The 17,585-nt window shown below is 38.0% G+C and overlaps 1 protein-coding gene across 3 annotated transcripts in view; it reads left to right on the top strand.

Moving 5' to 3' along the window:
* DOCK4 (dedicator of cytokinesis 4) overlaps positions 1-17,585 on the top strand; it is a 479,093-nt gene that overhangs the window by 386,206 nt on the left and 75,302 nt on the right. For all 3 annotated transcript variants that reach the window (XM_061165346.1, XM_061165344.1, XM_061165347.1), the window contains 3 exons: positions 8,520-8,595; positions 10,738-10,838; positions 11,567-11,625. In XM_061165346.1, the coding sequence (XP_061021329.1) occupies positions 8,520-8,595; positions 10,738-10,838; positions 11,567-11,625 (236 nt within the window). The remainder of the gene's footprint in view (positions 1-8,519; positions 8,596-10,737; positions 10,839-11,566; positions 11,626-17,585) is intronic.

A 17,585-nucleotide genomic window follows, 5' to 3' on the forward strand; every position in this document is an offset into this window, starting at 1 on the left:
ACCATCATTCCATTGACACCCAAGTCAGTGCTGATAGGAATCTGGCACTGCTTTTCCCCTGGTGATGTCTGGCTGTGGTATATCCAACCTAATTCATAGACAGGACTCCACAGCCTGTGAACCACCTGCCAAGTTAGAATAGACTGCCTGATTTCAGCTGTTCAGTTTCCTGTCCTCTCCTCATTTAACTGTCATAGTCATTTCCTATTCAAACCTTGAAAGCATGTGGGATCTTTCTTGTGTGATAATGGTTTTGCCAGTAGTCATGTGTGGATATGAGAGTTGGACTATAAAGGTGAGCACTGAAGAATTGATGCTTTTAAACTGTGGTGTTGGAGAAAACTCTTGAGAGTACCTTGGACTGCAAGGAGATCCAACCAGTCCATCCTAAAGGAAATCAGTCCTGAATATTCATTGAAAGGACTGATGCTGATACTGAAACTCCAATACTTTGGCCACCTGATACGAAGAACTGACTCATTTGAAAAGACCCTGATGCTGAGAAAGATTGGAGGCGGGAGGAGAAGGGGACGACGGAGGATTAGATGGTTGGATGGCATCACCGACTTAATAGACATGAGGTTGAGTAAACTCCGGGAGTTGGTGATGGACAGGGGGGCCTGGTGTGCTGCAGTTCATGGGCTCGCAAAGAGTCAGACATGACTGAGCAACTGAACTGATAGTTCAGAAATAAACCTTCAGCTATTTGTGTCTTATCTGTTAAAAAATATAAACATCAATAGTATTGATAGAGAAATAAATCTCTGAAAGATATTTTAAATATGTTAAAGAGCCCACACCAGAAATTAAAAGGTTTTACTTTGTTAAATTATATAGAAGCAGGTTTCAGAAGCTAGATCTAGGTCCCTGCAGTTGACCACCTTTTCTTCCATGACACTAGAGAAATATTTGAGAAGTGCCCCTCAAAAAGGCATTTTCACCCAAACTTCCACTTTTACTACCCACTTGTATGCTTGATACATGTCACATTGATGGTAACTGGCCCAGAAGTCACCGTTGTCTAGGCTTGAACTCAATTGAATAGCTCATCTCACAAAGAATGTGTTCTTTTATATGTGGGTCCTTTCTTCCAGTGTTTTCAAGTCAGTTAAATGCTGTCTTTAAACTGTGCTGTCCCTAATCCTGTAGCTTCTCTGCATTATGTGAAGTCCTACCAAAAGCTATGACTATAAAAACCTGGCTGTTAGTATGGTCTTTTGCTTTTTTTCTACCTGAATGTCTCACATTGTGTGTTCAGGCTAAATTTCCCAAGGATAAGAAAGCTGACTTCTGCTTGCCTGCAAAGCTTAATTGTGCCTGGCCACTGTAAGTTCTTGGTAGATGTTTCACATGAGGACAACTGCTCAATCTGAGAAAGAAGGAACATAAGGAAGATGAAAATTGAGTACCAAAAATACAGGACACTTTGAGACAGGCTTCTCTCCACCCTCTTCCATACACATTGCAAAATATAGTACAAAAATAAAGTCACAGCTTTATACATATTTTCAAGATTTGCTTACTGAGGAAAGTAAAAATTCCCTGGTCCTGCAGTTAAAATTTCAGACCCTTATTTTGTTTATCTTCTCTGCGTGTTGGCTTCAAACATTTACTTGTGTGTGTGTGTGTGTGTTTTCCCACCAAACACTGAATTGTTTAGCTGATTATTACCTTCACCAGTTTATGTTCAAATGAGATATATATAGCAAATAAGTGATTTATGGAATCAGAGATTCTTAGGGAAGGTCATCCATTCCTTCATTGACTCTTTCATTCAGTAAATATTTTCTAGTGCCTAATCTGTGAAATTTTAATGTCATCATTAAAAAGCACAGTTCTGAGAGGGGAGCTATGAAAGGAACTTTGTTCTGGACTGGAATAGGAGGAGTTTTTATGAAGGAGTGAAACTTGAGCTGAAATCTGTAGCAGGAGTTAATAGGCAGACAGCAAAGGAAGACTTCTTATCAGCAGGAATAGCATACACACAGGCCCTATGGTCAGAGTGAAGATGGTACATTCAAGGATCTGGAAGACTGTGTGGAGGAAGTGTGAGGTGCGAAGGAACCAATAAAAATGAGGTTGGAAGAAGACAAGGTCCAGATATTAGTGGGTAAAGAGACAAGAGAGAAACCAGGAAGGACCAGTTAGGAGCTTAATACAGCAGTCTGGGTAAGAGACGATGATGACTTGAACAGGTGGATTGCAATAATGATAGTAGGAAGATCGACTTTTTTAAATTTATTAATTTTTTTATTGAAGGATAGTTGCTTTACAGGGTTTTGTTGTTTTCTGTCAAACCTCAACATGAATCAGCCATAGTTATACATATATCCCCTCCCTTTTGAAATTCCCTCCCATCTCCTTCCCCACCCTACCCTCCTGGGTTGATACAGAGCCGCTGTTTGAAGACAGAGATGACAAGACTTGCAGATGGCTGGATGTGGGTGGGAGAGAAAAAAGTTTGAAGATGGCTCTTAGAATTGTGGCTTCAACAGAATGACAAATGGTGGTAACATTCACTTAAATGGAAGATACTGAGAGAGGAGTGGGAGAGGTGAGGGATCCTTTATTGAGCAGAAATTTAAGATACTGTTAGATCTCCAAGTGGAGATGTAAGAGAAGAGGCTGGACATGCTTGTATGGAGCTCAGAGAAGTTAAGACTAGCGACATGCTAATACGTTTGAGGTCCTCGGCATTGGGTAGTATTTGAAGTCATCAAATTGAACGAGAGCACTCTAGAGGAAAGTACAGATTGAAAAGAGAAATGTACTTAAGACTGGGCCCTGGAACATGCCAACCTTCCAAGGTCAAGATGTTTGGAAGCCACCAGCAACAGAGATGGAAAAGGAGTAGCCTATGATGTAAGATCAGAACCAGAAGGGCATAATATCAACCACATGAGGAAAATATTTCATAAAGGAAGGAAGTAAAGAGCTTCTGGGAGGTTGGAGGATGAAAATTGACAATTATCCCTGGGTTTTGGCAGTGGGATGCAGATACTGGTGACCTTGACAAGTACTGTTTCAGTGGAGCGGTAGAGATGAAAGTCTTATCAGAGTGAATTCAAGAGCAGATGGGAATTGAAAAAATGAAAGCAATAATTATCAGCTCTTTAGAAGATTTTGCTATAAGAAGGAGCAGAGAAATGTGGCTATATCTGGAAGGAGATATGAACGCTAAGATTCATTTCTGAATATGGAATATTATGCATGTTGGTTTACAGATAGGAAGGGCACAGAGAAAAGAAATATTGACAGTGCTAAAGAAAACAGGCCCAAGTGAAGAAACAGTATCCTTGGGTAAGCCAGTAGGGGTGAGATCAAGTACAGGATTTCTCATTGTGCCTGTCTGAGAACACCTTTCCTGAAGGTAGCGCTGTCCACTGTGAACTTGCACTGGAAATTGGGTCAGCTGCATAAGCATACAGTTTAGTTCCATTGACATTGTTTTTTGTGGTGAGACTTTCTCAATGAAGGAAGCTCACCATACTTAGGGTAGCACTGATAAAGTACCCACCAGGAAGCTTGGCTTTAGCTAAGAGCGTTGATACTTTAGCTAGGAGCATTGATCCATTGTAACAGGAAGGAAGACAAAGTATGTGATACTGACTATGAAAAGTTTTATGTTAGAGTAGATGATCTGTTGAAAGTGAAAAATTGAAAGTGTTAGTTGCTCAGTCATGTCCGACTCTTTTCAACCCTGTGGACTGCCAGCCCTTTAGGCTCCTCTGTCCATGGAATTTTACAAGCAAGAATACTGAAGTGGGTTACCAGTCCCTTTTCCAGGGGATCTTCCCCACCTGGGGATTGAACCATATCTCCTGCATTGCAGGCAAATTCTTTACCATCTGAGCCACCAGGGAAGCCTGAGGTCTGCCAGGCTTCTCTGTCCATGGAATTTCCCAGGCAGGAATACTGGAGAAGGTAACCATTCCCTTCTCCAAATGTCCTTCCAACCCAGGGATTGAGCCAGGGTCTCCTGGCTTGCACGCAGATTCTTTATCATCTGAGCCATCAGGGAAGCCCATCATCTGTTGAAGATCCATTGAAAAATAATTACTATTGTTTTTTGTTGATGGTGGGGTTTTACTATTAGGGTTATTATCTTTAAATACTTTACTGTGGCGGGGGGCGGGGGCATGGGAGAAGATAGTGATTTTTACCAAAAACTGTATATTACTAAGAGAAATGTGCCATACTTCCAGAGTTATAGTAAATATTTAAAAAAGAATTGCCGGCATCTCCTGGTGAGGTGTGAGGAGTTGGTAGAATGAATAGATGAGGAAAGGCAAGAATATATTAGGATGTAAGTCTAGTAGGCCAAACAAACAAAAACTGAGGCTGTTGCCACATGAGTGATTTTGTACCAACACTGCCCAAAGGAGAAGGTCATGGAATTTCTAAAAATCCTTCCCTTTCAATCCTTGTTAATTCTTTTGACCTCACCTGCACTGCATACCTCCTTGACTAAAAGCAGAATCACTTCTTTTCCTGCCTTCCTGTTTTGGCTTATTCTGTGACCTCCATTTAGAGTGGCTTTCTCCATCAGCTTTGCTTGTCTTAATCTCAGTCTCTTCTTCAAAATATCTATAGAAACAGTATTGGTTCCTTCACAGTGATAAATGTACCATACCAATAATAGATGTTAATATAAGGGAAACTGGGTATGACGTATACAGGAACTCTGTATTATCTTTGCAATAATCCTGTAAGCCTAAAACTGTTGTTAAAAAAAAAAGTTTATTTAAAAAAAAGTAGCTATAGAAAAGTATAAAAAGTTCTACAAGGCTTACATTTTAGAAATATCTAGTACAGCAAATAATTATCACAAACCATAGATTTAAATACCTGTTTGAAACTACAGTCATTCAGCAAACACATACTGGGCTAGGCCCTTGGTGATGCAGTGTTTACCATAGACAAATTTCCCAAATGTCATTGCTCACCAAGTTCCAACCCTCATCTATCTTCTTTTCCATCTTTAACACCAGACCTCAAAATGAATGATCACACACATCAGAATTACGTGGCTGAGCCCTGGCATGATCTCACCAAGCCATAGCCTCTGGTGAGGCCCTAAAGCCTTATGTATCTTTCAAGTGCTACTCATGTACTGACATTTGAGGACCACTAGCTTAGGTCAGTTTCCCTGATGGCTGTCCAAGGTTTTGATCTGCCCTCTTAACCGTCCAGTTTATAGGGAATTTGTCATCCTCCAAGTTTAGATCTCCTTAGTTTTTCAGTGCACAAACATTAACCTTGTTGATGGCCAATTTATCCAAAAACTGGATATTGGAATCCAAAATATTCAGTTTATTTATAATTTATGGAGATGGGCTTTTGCTTGAGCAGATTATCAGGTTAGAGTAGTTTTCAAAAGGACAGTTTATAGGATGAGGTTTCTCTAGGGGGGATGGCATTGCATAAAAATACTTTCTAAATGCCAGAAATGAAGTGGCAGCTGGAAAATTTGAAGAAAGAGTTTTGATTTCCTGTGTGCTAGTTTCCCTTTTATGTATACATTTATCATGCTGTGCCATAGATTAGTGTTGTCAAAAGTGGTCTTTATGCTTGCATTCCTATGGCAGACATCTGTATTTTGACCATTTGTAGTAACAGATTGCAAACCTTTCTTGGCCATTAAATTGGAGCCCTGAGATTTGAAAAGTCCACATATTCAGAAACTGAGTCATGAGTAAAAGAATAAAACCAAAGGAGCCACTTGGTTTTGGGTAAATTAGAACAAGTGAAAAAAAATCCTTAAACACTACAGGTTTCTACCACAGTGAAGGAGCCATAATATATATATATGCCTTTTTAGCTGATTGAGGGCCTGTATGCCAGGAAACTGTCTTAGTGCTGAGACATAAAAAGCTCTGGGAGCTGCCTCTGTGACTTGGGCTGAGGATTATAAGCATAAATGAAAAGCGATTGAAATAGTCATTTTAAGATTTTTTAGCCCTGGGAAGTCATATTTTTGAAGGTCTTATCCCTCATCATACCACCTGCCACATGCCAAAATGAAAAGCAGTTTTTACATTTTGTTTTTTGAAGTATTGGCCTATGGAATAAATTGCCAGGCTTCCCTGGTGACTGAGACGGTAAAGAATCTTCCTGCAATGTAAGAGACCCGGGTTCGATCCCTGGGTCAGGAAGATCCCCTGGAGAAGGAAATGACAACCCACTCCAATATTCTTACCTGGAAAACCTCATGGACAGAGAAGTCTGGCAGGCTTCAACCCATGGGGTCGCACAGAGTCGGACATGACTGAGCAACTAACAAACACACGCAGTACTTTCCAAAGCCCCTGAAAAGGCCTGTGCCCTGTACTTCTTATGCCTGATGATAAAGCAGCCTTGGTATGAGGGTGAGATGTTCAGTGTAGAGCAAGGATGCATGTCCGGTTAAAGAACCACAGTAGTCACTGGCCTAAAATTCTTGAAGGCAGGAGAGTGTGAAGCAGTGTTGTTTGGAATGTGTTTCTGACTTGAACCTCTCCAGAACCTTGCTCTTCAAAAGTTGGATTGTGAATCAACAGCGTGAACATTTCCTGGCGCTTGTAAGAAATGCAGAACTTTTGGCCCTATCCCAAGCTTGCTGAATCATGATCTGCATCTTAAATGATCACCAGGCATCCATGGAAGTTTGTCTAACTTTTAAAAATGTTTGTCTAGAGCAATGGTTCTCAACTCTGGGTGTACAAAGGAATCACCTGGGAGCTTTACTGATCCTGAGGTCCACATTGCACCCCAGTCCAATTATTAAGTCTTTGGGGTGTGATCCAGACATCTGTGTTTTTTAAAGCTCCTCAGTGATTCCAGTAAGCAGTCAGCTTGAGGCTCACAGGTCCTTCATAAAGCCAGAGAGAGTCCTTGTTGTTTACCAGCAAGCACTGTTCAAGAAGCCATGGATTTTGTTCATGTGTTTGGGATCCAGCATATAGATTACAAATGAGTAGTCTTTGCTAAGGAATCATCTCACTTGGAAGGTTGAGTTTGTTGGCTCCTTTCCACAGCATTGGGCCCAATAATCCAAATCTCAGATACATCATGTTTTACTAACACTAGAGGTTACTGTTTCTGAACAACAATTCAAGCTAGAGTTGTGGGCCAGAAGGTGGTTTTGATGTGAAACTCAGGTATCATGGTTCTGTGTATATTTCTTCATTGACTATTGAAGGAAAACATTTTTTAAGGATGCAAATTTTTCTTCTTTAAACTTAGAAGCCCAACAATGCAATAGGTGCTGGACAAAGAGCCCCTTCCTTGCCTGATAGCGTTCCATTTTCTGATAAATAAGCTTTAGTTTTATATAGTAAGATTTGAATGAACTGCTTTAGAAACTTAACCAGTTACCACCTTGGATTTCATCAGTGAACATTTATGTTCTCCAAAAACTATAAATATTCTTCTAATGAGTAAATATTTTTTTAATCTCTATTTTACCAGTAGGATAACCAAGGTGTGAGGTTGATGAGGTGTTTTGTTTTGTTTCATGTTATTTTACCTAGGGTCATACAACTACATCCCTCATTTACAAATCCTGCAGTGAGAGCTAGGGCCTCATCACATCACAAGCACTTCCTTATGCATGCATCTTAGGAAAGGCCAAAGAGATTTTAAAGATCAATCATTTATAAATTGGTGCTTGGTTTCTGGTGGTTTGGGGAGTGACCTATCTTGTTTCAATAAATGCTGTTATCTGACATTAAATGAGCCAATTGGAATTGCATTCAGTTTTGAACATATGCTCTTGTAGCTGTTAAAAGGAGCAGATTTTTAACAAATTGCTTAACTCAAGAGTTAACCAAGGATGCTTACTAAATCTTCCTTTTATAATCTCCCTAGCAAGATACAGATGACTATATATGGCCCCTCTGACAGGCTTTCCCTAATTCTCCAGCCCAGAGATGCCCTATTCTCTAAACTGCTGTAACACTGTCAGTTTCACACAGCTTAGTACTGGGATATAGACAATTTCACAGTCTGTAATGGTTTCTTTAGTGGCAATGTTGTCACCATGGAGAGGGAATCTGACTCCCATAGCTCTCACATGCCCGCTAACACCTTAAATAGGGAAGAGCAGGGAGAAGACAGTCAAATAAATACTCAATATAATCTATTGCTTTAGCCTTCTCATTTCATCTGTGGGCTCTCTCTCTCTTGCTGTATTATATAAGTTTTTATACTTTCTTCTATGTTAATAAAATATAGACTATTGTAAATTTGTTTAAAATTTTTTGCTTTGTTTAGAAATTTAAAAATTGTAAAACATCAAGGCAATATAATTCTGAGTCATATGAATTTATAGATTTTTCTCCATATCATTTCAGTGGCAGATTCTTTTACTTTTTTTTTCTAGGTGTCCTCTTTTTTATTTCAAATATGAATTATCTAATATTGTTCCACAGGCTTACTGAAGAGGTTTTCTTTTGTCTTAATTACTTTATTCTTGCCTAATAAATGGTTTTCACTAATGTGAAGTTTTCAACTTAAAATGTATTCTTTTTTATCACTAGCGTCATTATTACAACAGTTCTGTACCTGTCAGATGCACTTCGAAAGAACTTCTTAAATGAAAACTTTGATTATAAGGTCAGTATCCATTTAGATAACTATCTTGCTTGGGTTAAAAGGTTTTACATTATCCCTCAAGAAATTGCCTCATGAATTTTATTTCTCTTAGTAATAGGAAAATAAAATTATTCTGGCTACCTCAAATTAATCTTGGAGCATATTAGTTTCAATTATGAATAATGTTAAGAGTTCCTCATTCTATTTGTGAATAAGTTAGGTCTATAACTATGTTCATCAAGCTGGTCAAAATCATAGTGCTTAAGAGGAAAGAATGTTCTTTACTGTTACTATAAATTTTAATTCTTTTTCTTTTTGATCCCCTGCATGACAAAAAGAACTTAGAGCATAATGTTTTAAAACATCTTTTAAAATAGAGTTTATATAAAGAATATATTTACAAAGTAAACTGTTTAGTTCCTTTAGATCTCTATCTTCTTATAATTTAGAATGAACTAGTGAAAAGAAAAAAAATGAAAAATTAGTAAGATTCTTTAGGGCAGATCTCTCTGTAAGTTTGTAATGTAATATGATATGCCTGGGTCTCTAGGAATTCTCAGTATACCATTTTTTAAATAGAGAATGAAAACTGGTAAATAAAGATGGGCAGTGCCTATCCTGGTTTCCCTTCTTAGTGCTGTTTTATGTTTTTGACATCTTAATTTCCCATTCTTTTAAAAGTAACATATTTTATACTAAACATTCAATAAAATTTCCTTATCAGAGAACTAGAAAATACAAAAAGTATAATAGAAACCAGTGGAATTTTAATGGTTGCATAATAGATGTCTTTATACTTTATAATAATCAAAATATCAAAATTTCATAATCACCACATTACTTTTTAATATTCAGTTTGTTTCTACTGTTTTATTCTCGTAAATTACTCTTTTTATATATTTCTTACAAAATAAAATTTGACTTATATTCCTAATTGTTTCTTTGGATGAATATTTGTAAATGAAAATGTTGAGGTAAAGGTTGTAACAATTCTATTTGATTGCCTAGGTGTACACCAGCAGTAGAGGAGTCCATTTTGGGGGGCACTCTGATAAGCGGAACAATTTTTTGCTTTGTTTACATTTCTCACTGAGGTGAAGTGAAGTCGCTCAGTCATGTCTGCCTCTTTGCAACCCCATGGACTGTAGCCTGCCAGGTTCCTCCGTCCATGGGATTTTCCAGGCAAGGATACTGGAGTGGGTTGCCATTTCCTTCTCCAGGGGACCTTCCCAACCCAGGGATCAAACCCGGGTCTCCTGTATTGCAGGCAGATTCTTTACCATCTGAGCCAAGAGGAAGCCCACATTTCTCACTAGTTATGTTTTTAATTATTCATTGGTTATTAATCATTAACTAGTTATTAGCTATTGACTAATTATTGACTAAAATTCATGTTTTGTGAGGTATCTGTTCTTTTGTTCATTATTTTGCTTAGAGTTTTATATTCTTTTTTATTTGTGAGCACTCTTTATGTATAAAATATATTCTTTATAATGTTTCATATTAATCTTTAATTTTACATGGTGTCAATAGAAAAGTCATTTCTTTCCCTATGTTCTCCATGTTTTTGGTTACATTTATTTCTGGAAATTTTATTTTGATCTCTTTCTAATGCGTTTTTGGTGTAAGAGAACTTAGAAGATTTGTCTGGGTGGGGAATTTTTATGTACTCTCTGAATTTAAATCAATTAGCATATCCAAAATAGTGTATGTATCTTTCTTTCTTTTTTTTTTTTTTTTGAGTCCTACATTTAAAGGGGTTCCAAAATGAAATCACACCGAAATAAAGTTATCCAGCTTATGCCTCAGCCTTCTTGGAGACACACAGACATGTTATGAGAGAAATGAAGTATCTACCATTTAGCGTATACCAGAGAGCCCATGAAACTTGGGATACAGCAATATAAAAACAGTATCTATTTAGTTAGCTTGCTTCTTTGTTATAGGAAATTTCACGGATGTATAAAAGTAAAGAGAACAGTATGGTGAATCCCTCATGTACCCATATACCCAGGTACAGCTACCATCAGCTCATGGCCCATCTTATTGCAACTCTCCCCCCATCCACTTACCACTTTTGAAGCAAATCCAAGGTATTTTGTCACTTCACCTGTAAATATTTTTGTAACCCCATAGTATTTAAATATGTCATTCTCATTTTAGATCTGGGATTCCTACTTTTACCTTGCGGTCATTTTTATAAACCAGTTGTGTCTGCAGTTAGAGATGTTTACACCTTCCAAAAAGAAAAAGGTATTAGAAAAGTAAGTACCAGTGTATAATTGGGTAAGAATATGAGGCAAATCAAATGTTGTGCCCTTTAAAAAGTATTTTACTTGGAGTGATTCATAAATCTGATCTCCATAACTAGAAATCAAAGTGGAGAGGCAATGACCAAGAGGACAGCAAGTGACTTTTCTGGGGATTTCACTATTTTGAGCTTATTTAGAAATCTTTGTCCTCAGTCTTTCAGGATTCAAAAATACTATAGGAGCCAAAAATTATGAGACAAATATGTTTCACTCAAGGGTTAATATGTGAATTTGAATTAGAGGCCTCAAGACATGTATTAATACATTGTACAAATTTCCAGTTTTAAAATGAATGTCATGGGGATGTAATGTACATACAACACTGGTGATTCTAGTTAATAATACTGCATTGCATATTTGAAAGTAGCTAAGAGAGTGCATCTTGAAAGTTTTCATCGAAAGAAAAAACATTGTAACTAGTTATGGTGACGGATATTAACTGGACTTACTGTGGTGGCAATTTTGCAATATATACAAATATTCAAATTGTTATGTTGTGTACCTAAAGGCAATATGATATTATGTCAGTTATACCTCAGTAAAAGATGTGTACATTAAACATTTTTAATTAAGAACATGTTGTCTTTTAATTCAGAAAGATAGATTGTGTCCTAAAAAGACACAGATAACTTCTTTTTTCTGGAGTCTTTGTATCAGGTTTGATTTCTGTTCTATTTCAGATATGGTGACATGCGGGTAACAATGGGTTGTGAAATTTTCAGCATGTGGCAAAATCTAGGTAAGTAATGAAAAAAGAAGCCATTCCCATTTTGTAGCTTATCCCTGTCCTTGTAAGGAAACAAATGAAGATGGACAGTTTACCATTGACAGCATTTGAAACCAAGTGTCTAAATCAATAAAGAAGTCTAGAGAGACTAAGGGACAGTTTGGCGTTGAATAAGGCTACAACTGATTCTTTAAATTGGTATCTATCTGAAAAATCACCTTTCTTTTGTGTGTTTCACTGAATGACAAATTTTATAATCTAGCATTATTCCAGTAAGACCTGCAATGAACTAACCTTTCAGAATTTGGAATTATAGCAACTCAGAATGAATTGAGGCTGTGAATCATAACGAATTTAGAATAAGCTTCATGAAACATTGACTTGAGCATCTGTACTCTTAAAATTTTGAAACCAATGGCCTATATCATAAAGACTATAGCCAAAGGATTTTAAAGCATCTGTAGTTGCTAAGAAACGATTAGATCCAGTTTTGTTAATCTGCCACAGCAGATAGAGCATATTATCCAGCAAATTGATGACACAGATCTGGTTGCATAAAAAAGAATAATATTTAGAAGAAACGTTGTTTTAAAATCTCATTGGCATTGGGTTTCTTTATAGAAAGTCATAACTTACTTAATTTGACATGTTAATTATGCATGTTTATAGCTCTGCTCTGCTTAGTTGCTCAGTTGTGTCCCATTCTTTTCGACCCTTTGGACTGTAGCCCACCAGGCCCCTCTGTCCCTGAGATTTTTGAGGCAGGAATACTGGAGTGGGTTGCCATTTCCTCCTCCAGGGGATCTTCCCCACCCAGGGATTGAACCCACATCCCCTGCATTGCAGGCAGATTCTTTATCGCTGAGCCTTCTAGGAAGCCCTAAGTTCATAGCATTCATTTACTATTGTAATTCTCCCTTGTGATTTATTTGGACCTATTTGAATTGAATATATAATGACCTGAAACTATATTTTCTCTTGGACTTATCCAAACACAACTTGAAAAGGGCAGAATTTGTTTTCTGTAACTAGAAATACAACCCTTATCATTTTACTTCAATTCATGTTACAGAAGTGATATTTGACCAAGATACCCCTCATGTAGAATACATACAGGGCAATTTGAAGAAACCTTGTTATATATAATTGAGCCCAGGGTTTGATGCTCACTGATAATTTCAGGGGGGGAAAAAAGGAAGTTACCACTTGAAAGCAACCTCCAACTGTCTAAAACCAGCCAGAGAAGCCCATGACATACGTTTAGATTCAACTGAAAAATAACCTCAATTTGTCTTATTTGAAGAACACCTCCTCTCAGCCTTCATGTTTCATTGATTCTTTGTGCTTTGTTTTTCAAAAACAGATCAAGACCCTTGGAGTGTCCCTATTGCTTTTGGCATTAATTTAGCAAAGTGTTTTCCAAAGAAGGTTACATTGAAGTGCGGTTGTGGCTTAGGCTCTTGTCAGAGCTCAAATGATAACACCTGGACAGTTCACTTGAGTTAACAGAATGTGAGAAAATGGCAGGTTAACATCTTCTAGATAAATCTTAGCACAGTCATGTGTGGTTATTTCCACATGAATCTTTCTCTAAGCCAGCATACCTGTGCCCTTAGGCCCATGGTCTGCTAAATAAAACTGGCACTTTTTGTTGCATTAAAGATGTCATTGTTTGCTTCATAAACTTTTCTCCTCTATTTTGTCTTTAACAAAAATATGTCTACCTCTCTGGGTTTTGTTTTCCTCAGAAACCTAAAGAATGTAAAAAATCTCTAAAGCATGCTGGTCCCCGTAACATACTATGATGTCAGTGCTCTTTAGAACAGTGGTCCCAGGAGGCTCAGTGATAAAGAATCCCCCCTGCCAAACAGGAAATGTGGGTTTAATCCCTGGGTTGGGAAGATACCTGGGGGAAGGAAATGGCAATCCACTCCAGTATTCTTGCCTGGAGAATCTCATGGGCAGAGGAGCCTGGTAGGCTACATACACTCTACGGGATCGCAAAGAGTTGGACACAACTTAGCAACTGAACAACAACAATAGCACTCAGTAAACAGCATCGCCTGGAAGCTTGTAAGAAATGCAAATTCTTTGGCTCCTCTTAAGACCCCTGAAACAGAGTCTCTGAGAACCTCTGAGAGGAGGCACAACAGTCTTGAGTTTTCCCAAGTTCTCCAGGTGATTCTTAGGCACTTGGCTAAAGACTGAAAAGCACTGCTATAGACAGCACTCTAGCCTTTCTTTGTTTTTCCAACCCTAAAGTCTAGCTCTAACACCCTGTTATAAAAGGCTCATTATAATCAAGTGCAAATTCCCAGCATGACATAGTTCAAGTATAAGGTGTGTGTACATTTTCACTTCATTCCTTGGTTTCTGCATTATTTCCTTAGAGTTGTGGTCATAGCCTTCCAAAACATGAGGTGAATTTTAAAGGTCATTGCTGCCATACAACAACTGGAATTGAAAACTGTTTAGAAGTGTAAAAACCTCTTTTCCAACATATATTTTTACAAAATGTTAAGAAAAATTAAGTATTCATGGTACTATTTTAACACCCCTCAAAGGGCTTAAGTCAGCATGTTACTTAAGAATATCAATATATATTAGTTATAATTTGGATTACCTATAAATGTATAATATTGAGCATTTTGCTTGCTAATGGAGAATTTATTCAGATAATTAAAGGTTTTCATTTTATACCATACACAAAAATTTTAAATGGATTAAAGACTTGAATGTAAGACCTGAAACTATAAAACTCTAAAAAGAAAACATAGACAGTACAGTCTTTGACATCAGTCTTAGCAATATCTTCCTAAGTATGTCTACTTAGGCAAGGGAAACAAAAGCAAATAAAAACCAATGGGATTAAATAAAACTTAGAAATGTCTGCACAGCAAAGGAAACAATCAACAAAACAACAGACCACCTACTGAATGGGAGAAGATATTTGCAAATCATATAGCCAATAAGAGGTTATTATCCAAATATATGGGGGCATCACAGGTGGCACAGTGGTCAAGAATCTGCCCTGCCAATGCAGGAGACACAGGTTTGATCCCTGCGTTGGGAAGATCCCCTAGAGAAGGGGTGGCTGCCCCACTGTAGTATTCTTCCTGGAGAATTCCACAGACAGAGGAGCCTGGCAGGCTACAGTCCATGGGGTCACAAAGAGTTAGAAACGACTGAGCAACTTAGCACTCATGCAACTCAACCACAACAGCAAATGATTTAAAAATGGGCAGAGAATCTGAATAGACATATTTTCAAAGGAGACGTGCAGATGACCAGCAGGCACATGAAAAGATGTTTAACATCACTAATTATTAGGGAAATGTCAATCAAAACCACAATGAGATATCATCTCATGCCCATTAGAATGGTTTTTATCAAAAAGGTAATAAGTAATAGTGCTGAACAGGATGTGAAAGAAGGGGAACCATCATATACTGTTGGTGGTAATTTTCTATAGTGGCTGCACCAATTTACATTGATAAATTTGGTAAATTGGTGCAGCCACTATGGAAAAAAGTATGAAGAGTCCTCAAAAAATTAAGATTAGATCTACCATGTGACCCAGCAATTCCACTTCTGGATATCCAAAGAATACCAAAAAAGTAATTTGTACAGATATATGCACTCCTGTATTCATTGCAGCATTATTTGTTATAGCCAAGATATGGAAACAACCTAACTCTCCATTAACAGAAGAGTGGGTCAAGAGATTGTGTATACAAAGAATGGAATACTACTCTGTCATAGGAAAGGTGGAATATTGTCATTTGTGATAACCTACAGGGTATTATGGTGTCCCTGACGGCTCAGATGGTGAAGAATCCGCCTGCGATGCAGGAGACCTGGGTTTGATCTCTGGGTTTGGAAGAACCCCTGGAAAGGGAATGGCTACCCATTCCAGTATTCTAGTCTGGAAAATTCCATGGACTGTATAGTCCATAGGGTCAACAAAGAGTCGGACACGACTGAGCGACTTTCACTGAAACCAAAACTGAGAGGGTGTTATACTAAGTGAAACAAATCAGGCAATGACAGTTATATGACTTCACTCATGAAGAATATTAAAGTAAATAAATGAACAAAGGGAGACAAAAGTAAGCATATAGAGGATGGATTAGTGGCTACCAGATGGGAAGGTAAGCTGCTGTTGTTGTTCGGTTCCTAAGTCGTGTCCAGCTCTTCGAGACCCCATGGACTGCAGCACACCAGGCTTCCCTATCTTTCACATTCTCCTGGAGTCTGCTCAAACTCATGTTCATTGAGTCGGTGATGCCATCCAGCTATCTCATCCTCTGTCACCCACTTCTCTTCCTGTCATCAATCTTGCCCAGCATCATGGTCTTTCTCAATGAGTCAGCTCTTTGCATCAAGTGGCCAGAGTATTGGAGCTTCAGCTTCAGTGAATATTCCAATGAATATTCAGGGTTGATTTCCTTTAGGACTTAATCCGCTTGCTGTCCAAGGGACCCTCAAGAGTCTTCTCCAGCATCACAGTTTGAAAGCATCAATTCTTCTGCACTCAGCCTTCTTTATGTTCCAACTCTCACATCCATACATAATAACTGGAAAAATGATAACTTTGACTATATAGACCTTTGTCGGCAAAGTGATGTCTCTGCTTTTAATATGCTAGCTAGTTTTATCATAACTTTTCTCCATCCTTGGAGAAGTGTCTTTTAATTTCATGGCTGCAATCACCATCTGCAGTGATTCTGGAGCCCAAAAAAATAAAGTCTGTTACTGCTTCCACTTTTCCCCCTTCTATTAATATTTGCCATGAAGTGATGGGCCTGGATGCCATGATCTTAGTTTTTTGAATGTTGAGTTTTAAGCCAGCATTTCACTCTCCTCTTTAACCCTCATCAAGAGGCTCTTTAGTTCCTCTTCACTTACTGCCATTAAAGTGCTATCATCTGCATATGTGAGGTTTTTGATATTTTTCTCGGCAATCTTAATTCCAGCTTGTGCTTCAACCAGCCTGGCATTTTGCCTAATGTACTCTGTCTGTAAGTTAAATAAGCACAGTAATAATATATAGCCTTGATGTACTCCTTTCCCAGTTTTGAACCAGTCCATTGTTCCATGTCCGATTCTAACTGTTGCTTCTTGACCTGCATACAGATTTCTAAGGAGGCAGGTAGAGTGTTCTGGTATTCCCATCTCTTTAAGAATTTTCCACAGTTTGTTGTAATCACACAGTCAAAGGCTTTACCATAGTCAATGAAGCAGAAGTAGATTTTTTCTAGAATTTTCTGCTATGTTTATGATCCATTGGATGTTGGCAATTTGATCTCTGGTTCCTCTGCCTTTTCTAAATCCAGCTTGTACATCTGGAAGTTCTTTGTTCATGTACTGCTGAAGTCTAGCTTTAAGGATTTTGAACATTACCTTACTAGCATGTGAAAGTAGTGCAATTGTACAGTAGTTTGAATATTCTTTGGCATTGCCCTTTGGGATTGTAATGAAAATTGACCTTTTCCAGTCCTGTGGCCCCTGCTGAGTTTTCCAAATTTGCTGATATATTGAGTGCAGCACTTTCACAGCATCATCTTTTAGGATTTGAAATAGCTCAGCTGGAATTTCATCATCTCCATTAGTTCATTTCTTAGTAATGCTTCCTAAGGTCCACTTAACTTCATACTCCAGGATGTCTGGCTCTAGGTAAGTGACCACACCTTCATGGTTATCCAGGTCATTAAGACCTTTATGTACAGTTCTTCTGTGTATTCTTGCCACTTCTTAATTTCTTCTGCTTCTGTTAGGTCCTTGCCATTTCTGTCCTTTATTGTGCCTATCCTTGCATGAAATATTCCCTTGATATCTCCAATTTTCTTGAACAATTCTCTAGTCTTTCCCATTCTATTGTTTTCCTCTACTTCCATTGTTCACTTAGGAAGGCTTTCTTATCCCTCCTTGCTATTCTCTGGAACTCTGCATTCAGTTGTGTATATCTTTCC

Source organism: Dama dama, chromosome 18, assembly GCF_033118175.1.
Source record: "Dama dama isolate Ldn47 chromosome 18, ASM3311817v1, whole genome shotgun sequence".
NCBI classification, from domain to species: Eukaryota; Metazoa; Chordata; class Mammalia; order Artiodactyla; family Cervidae; genus Dama; species Dama dama.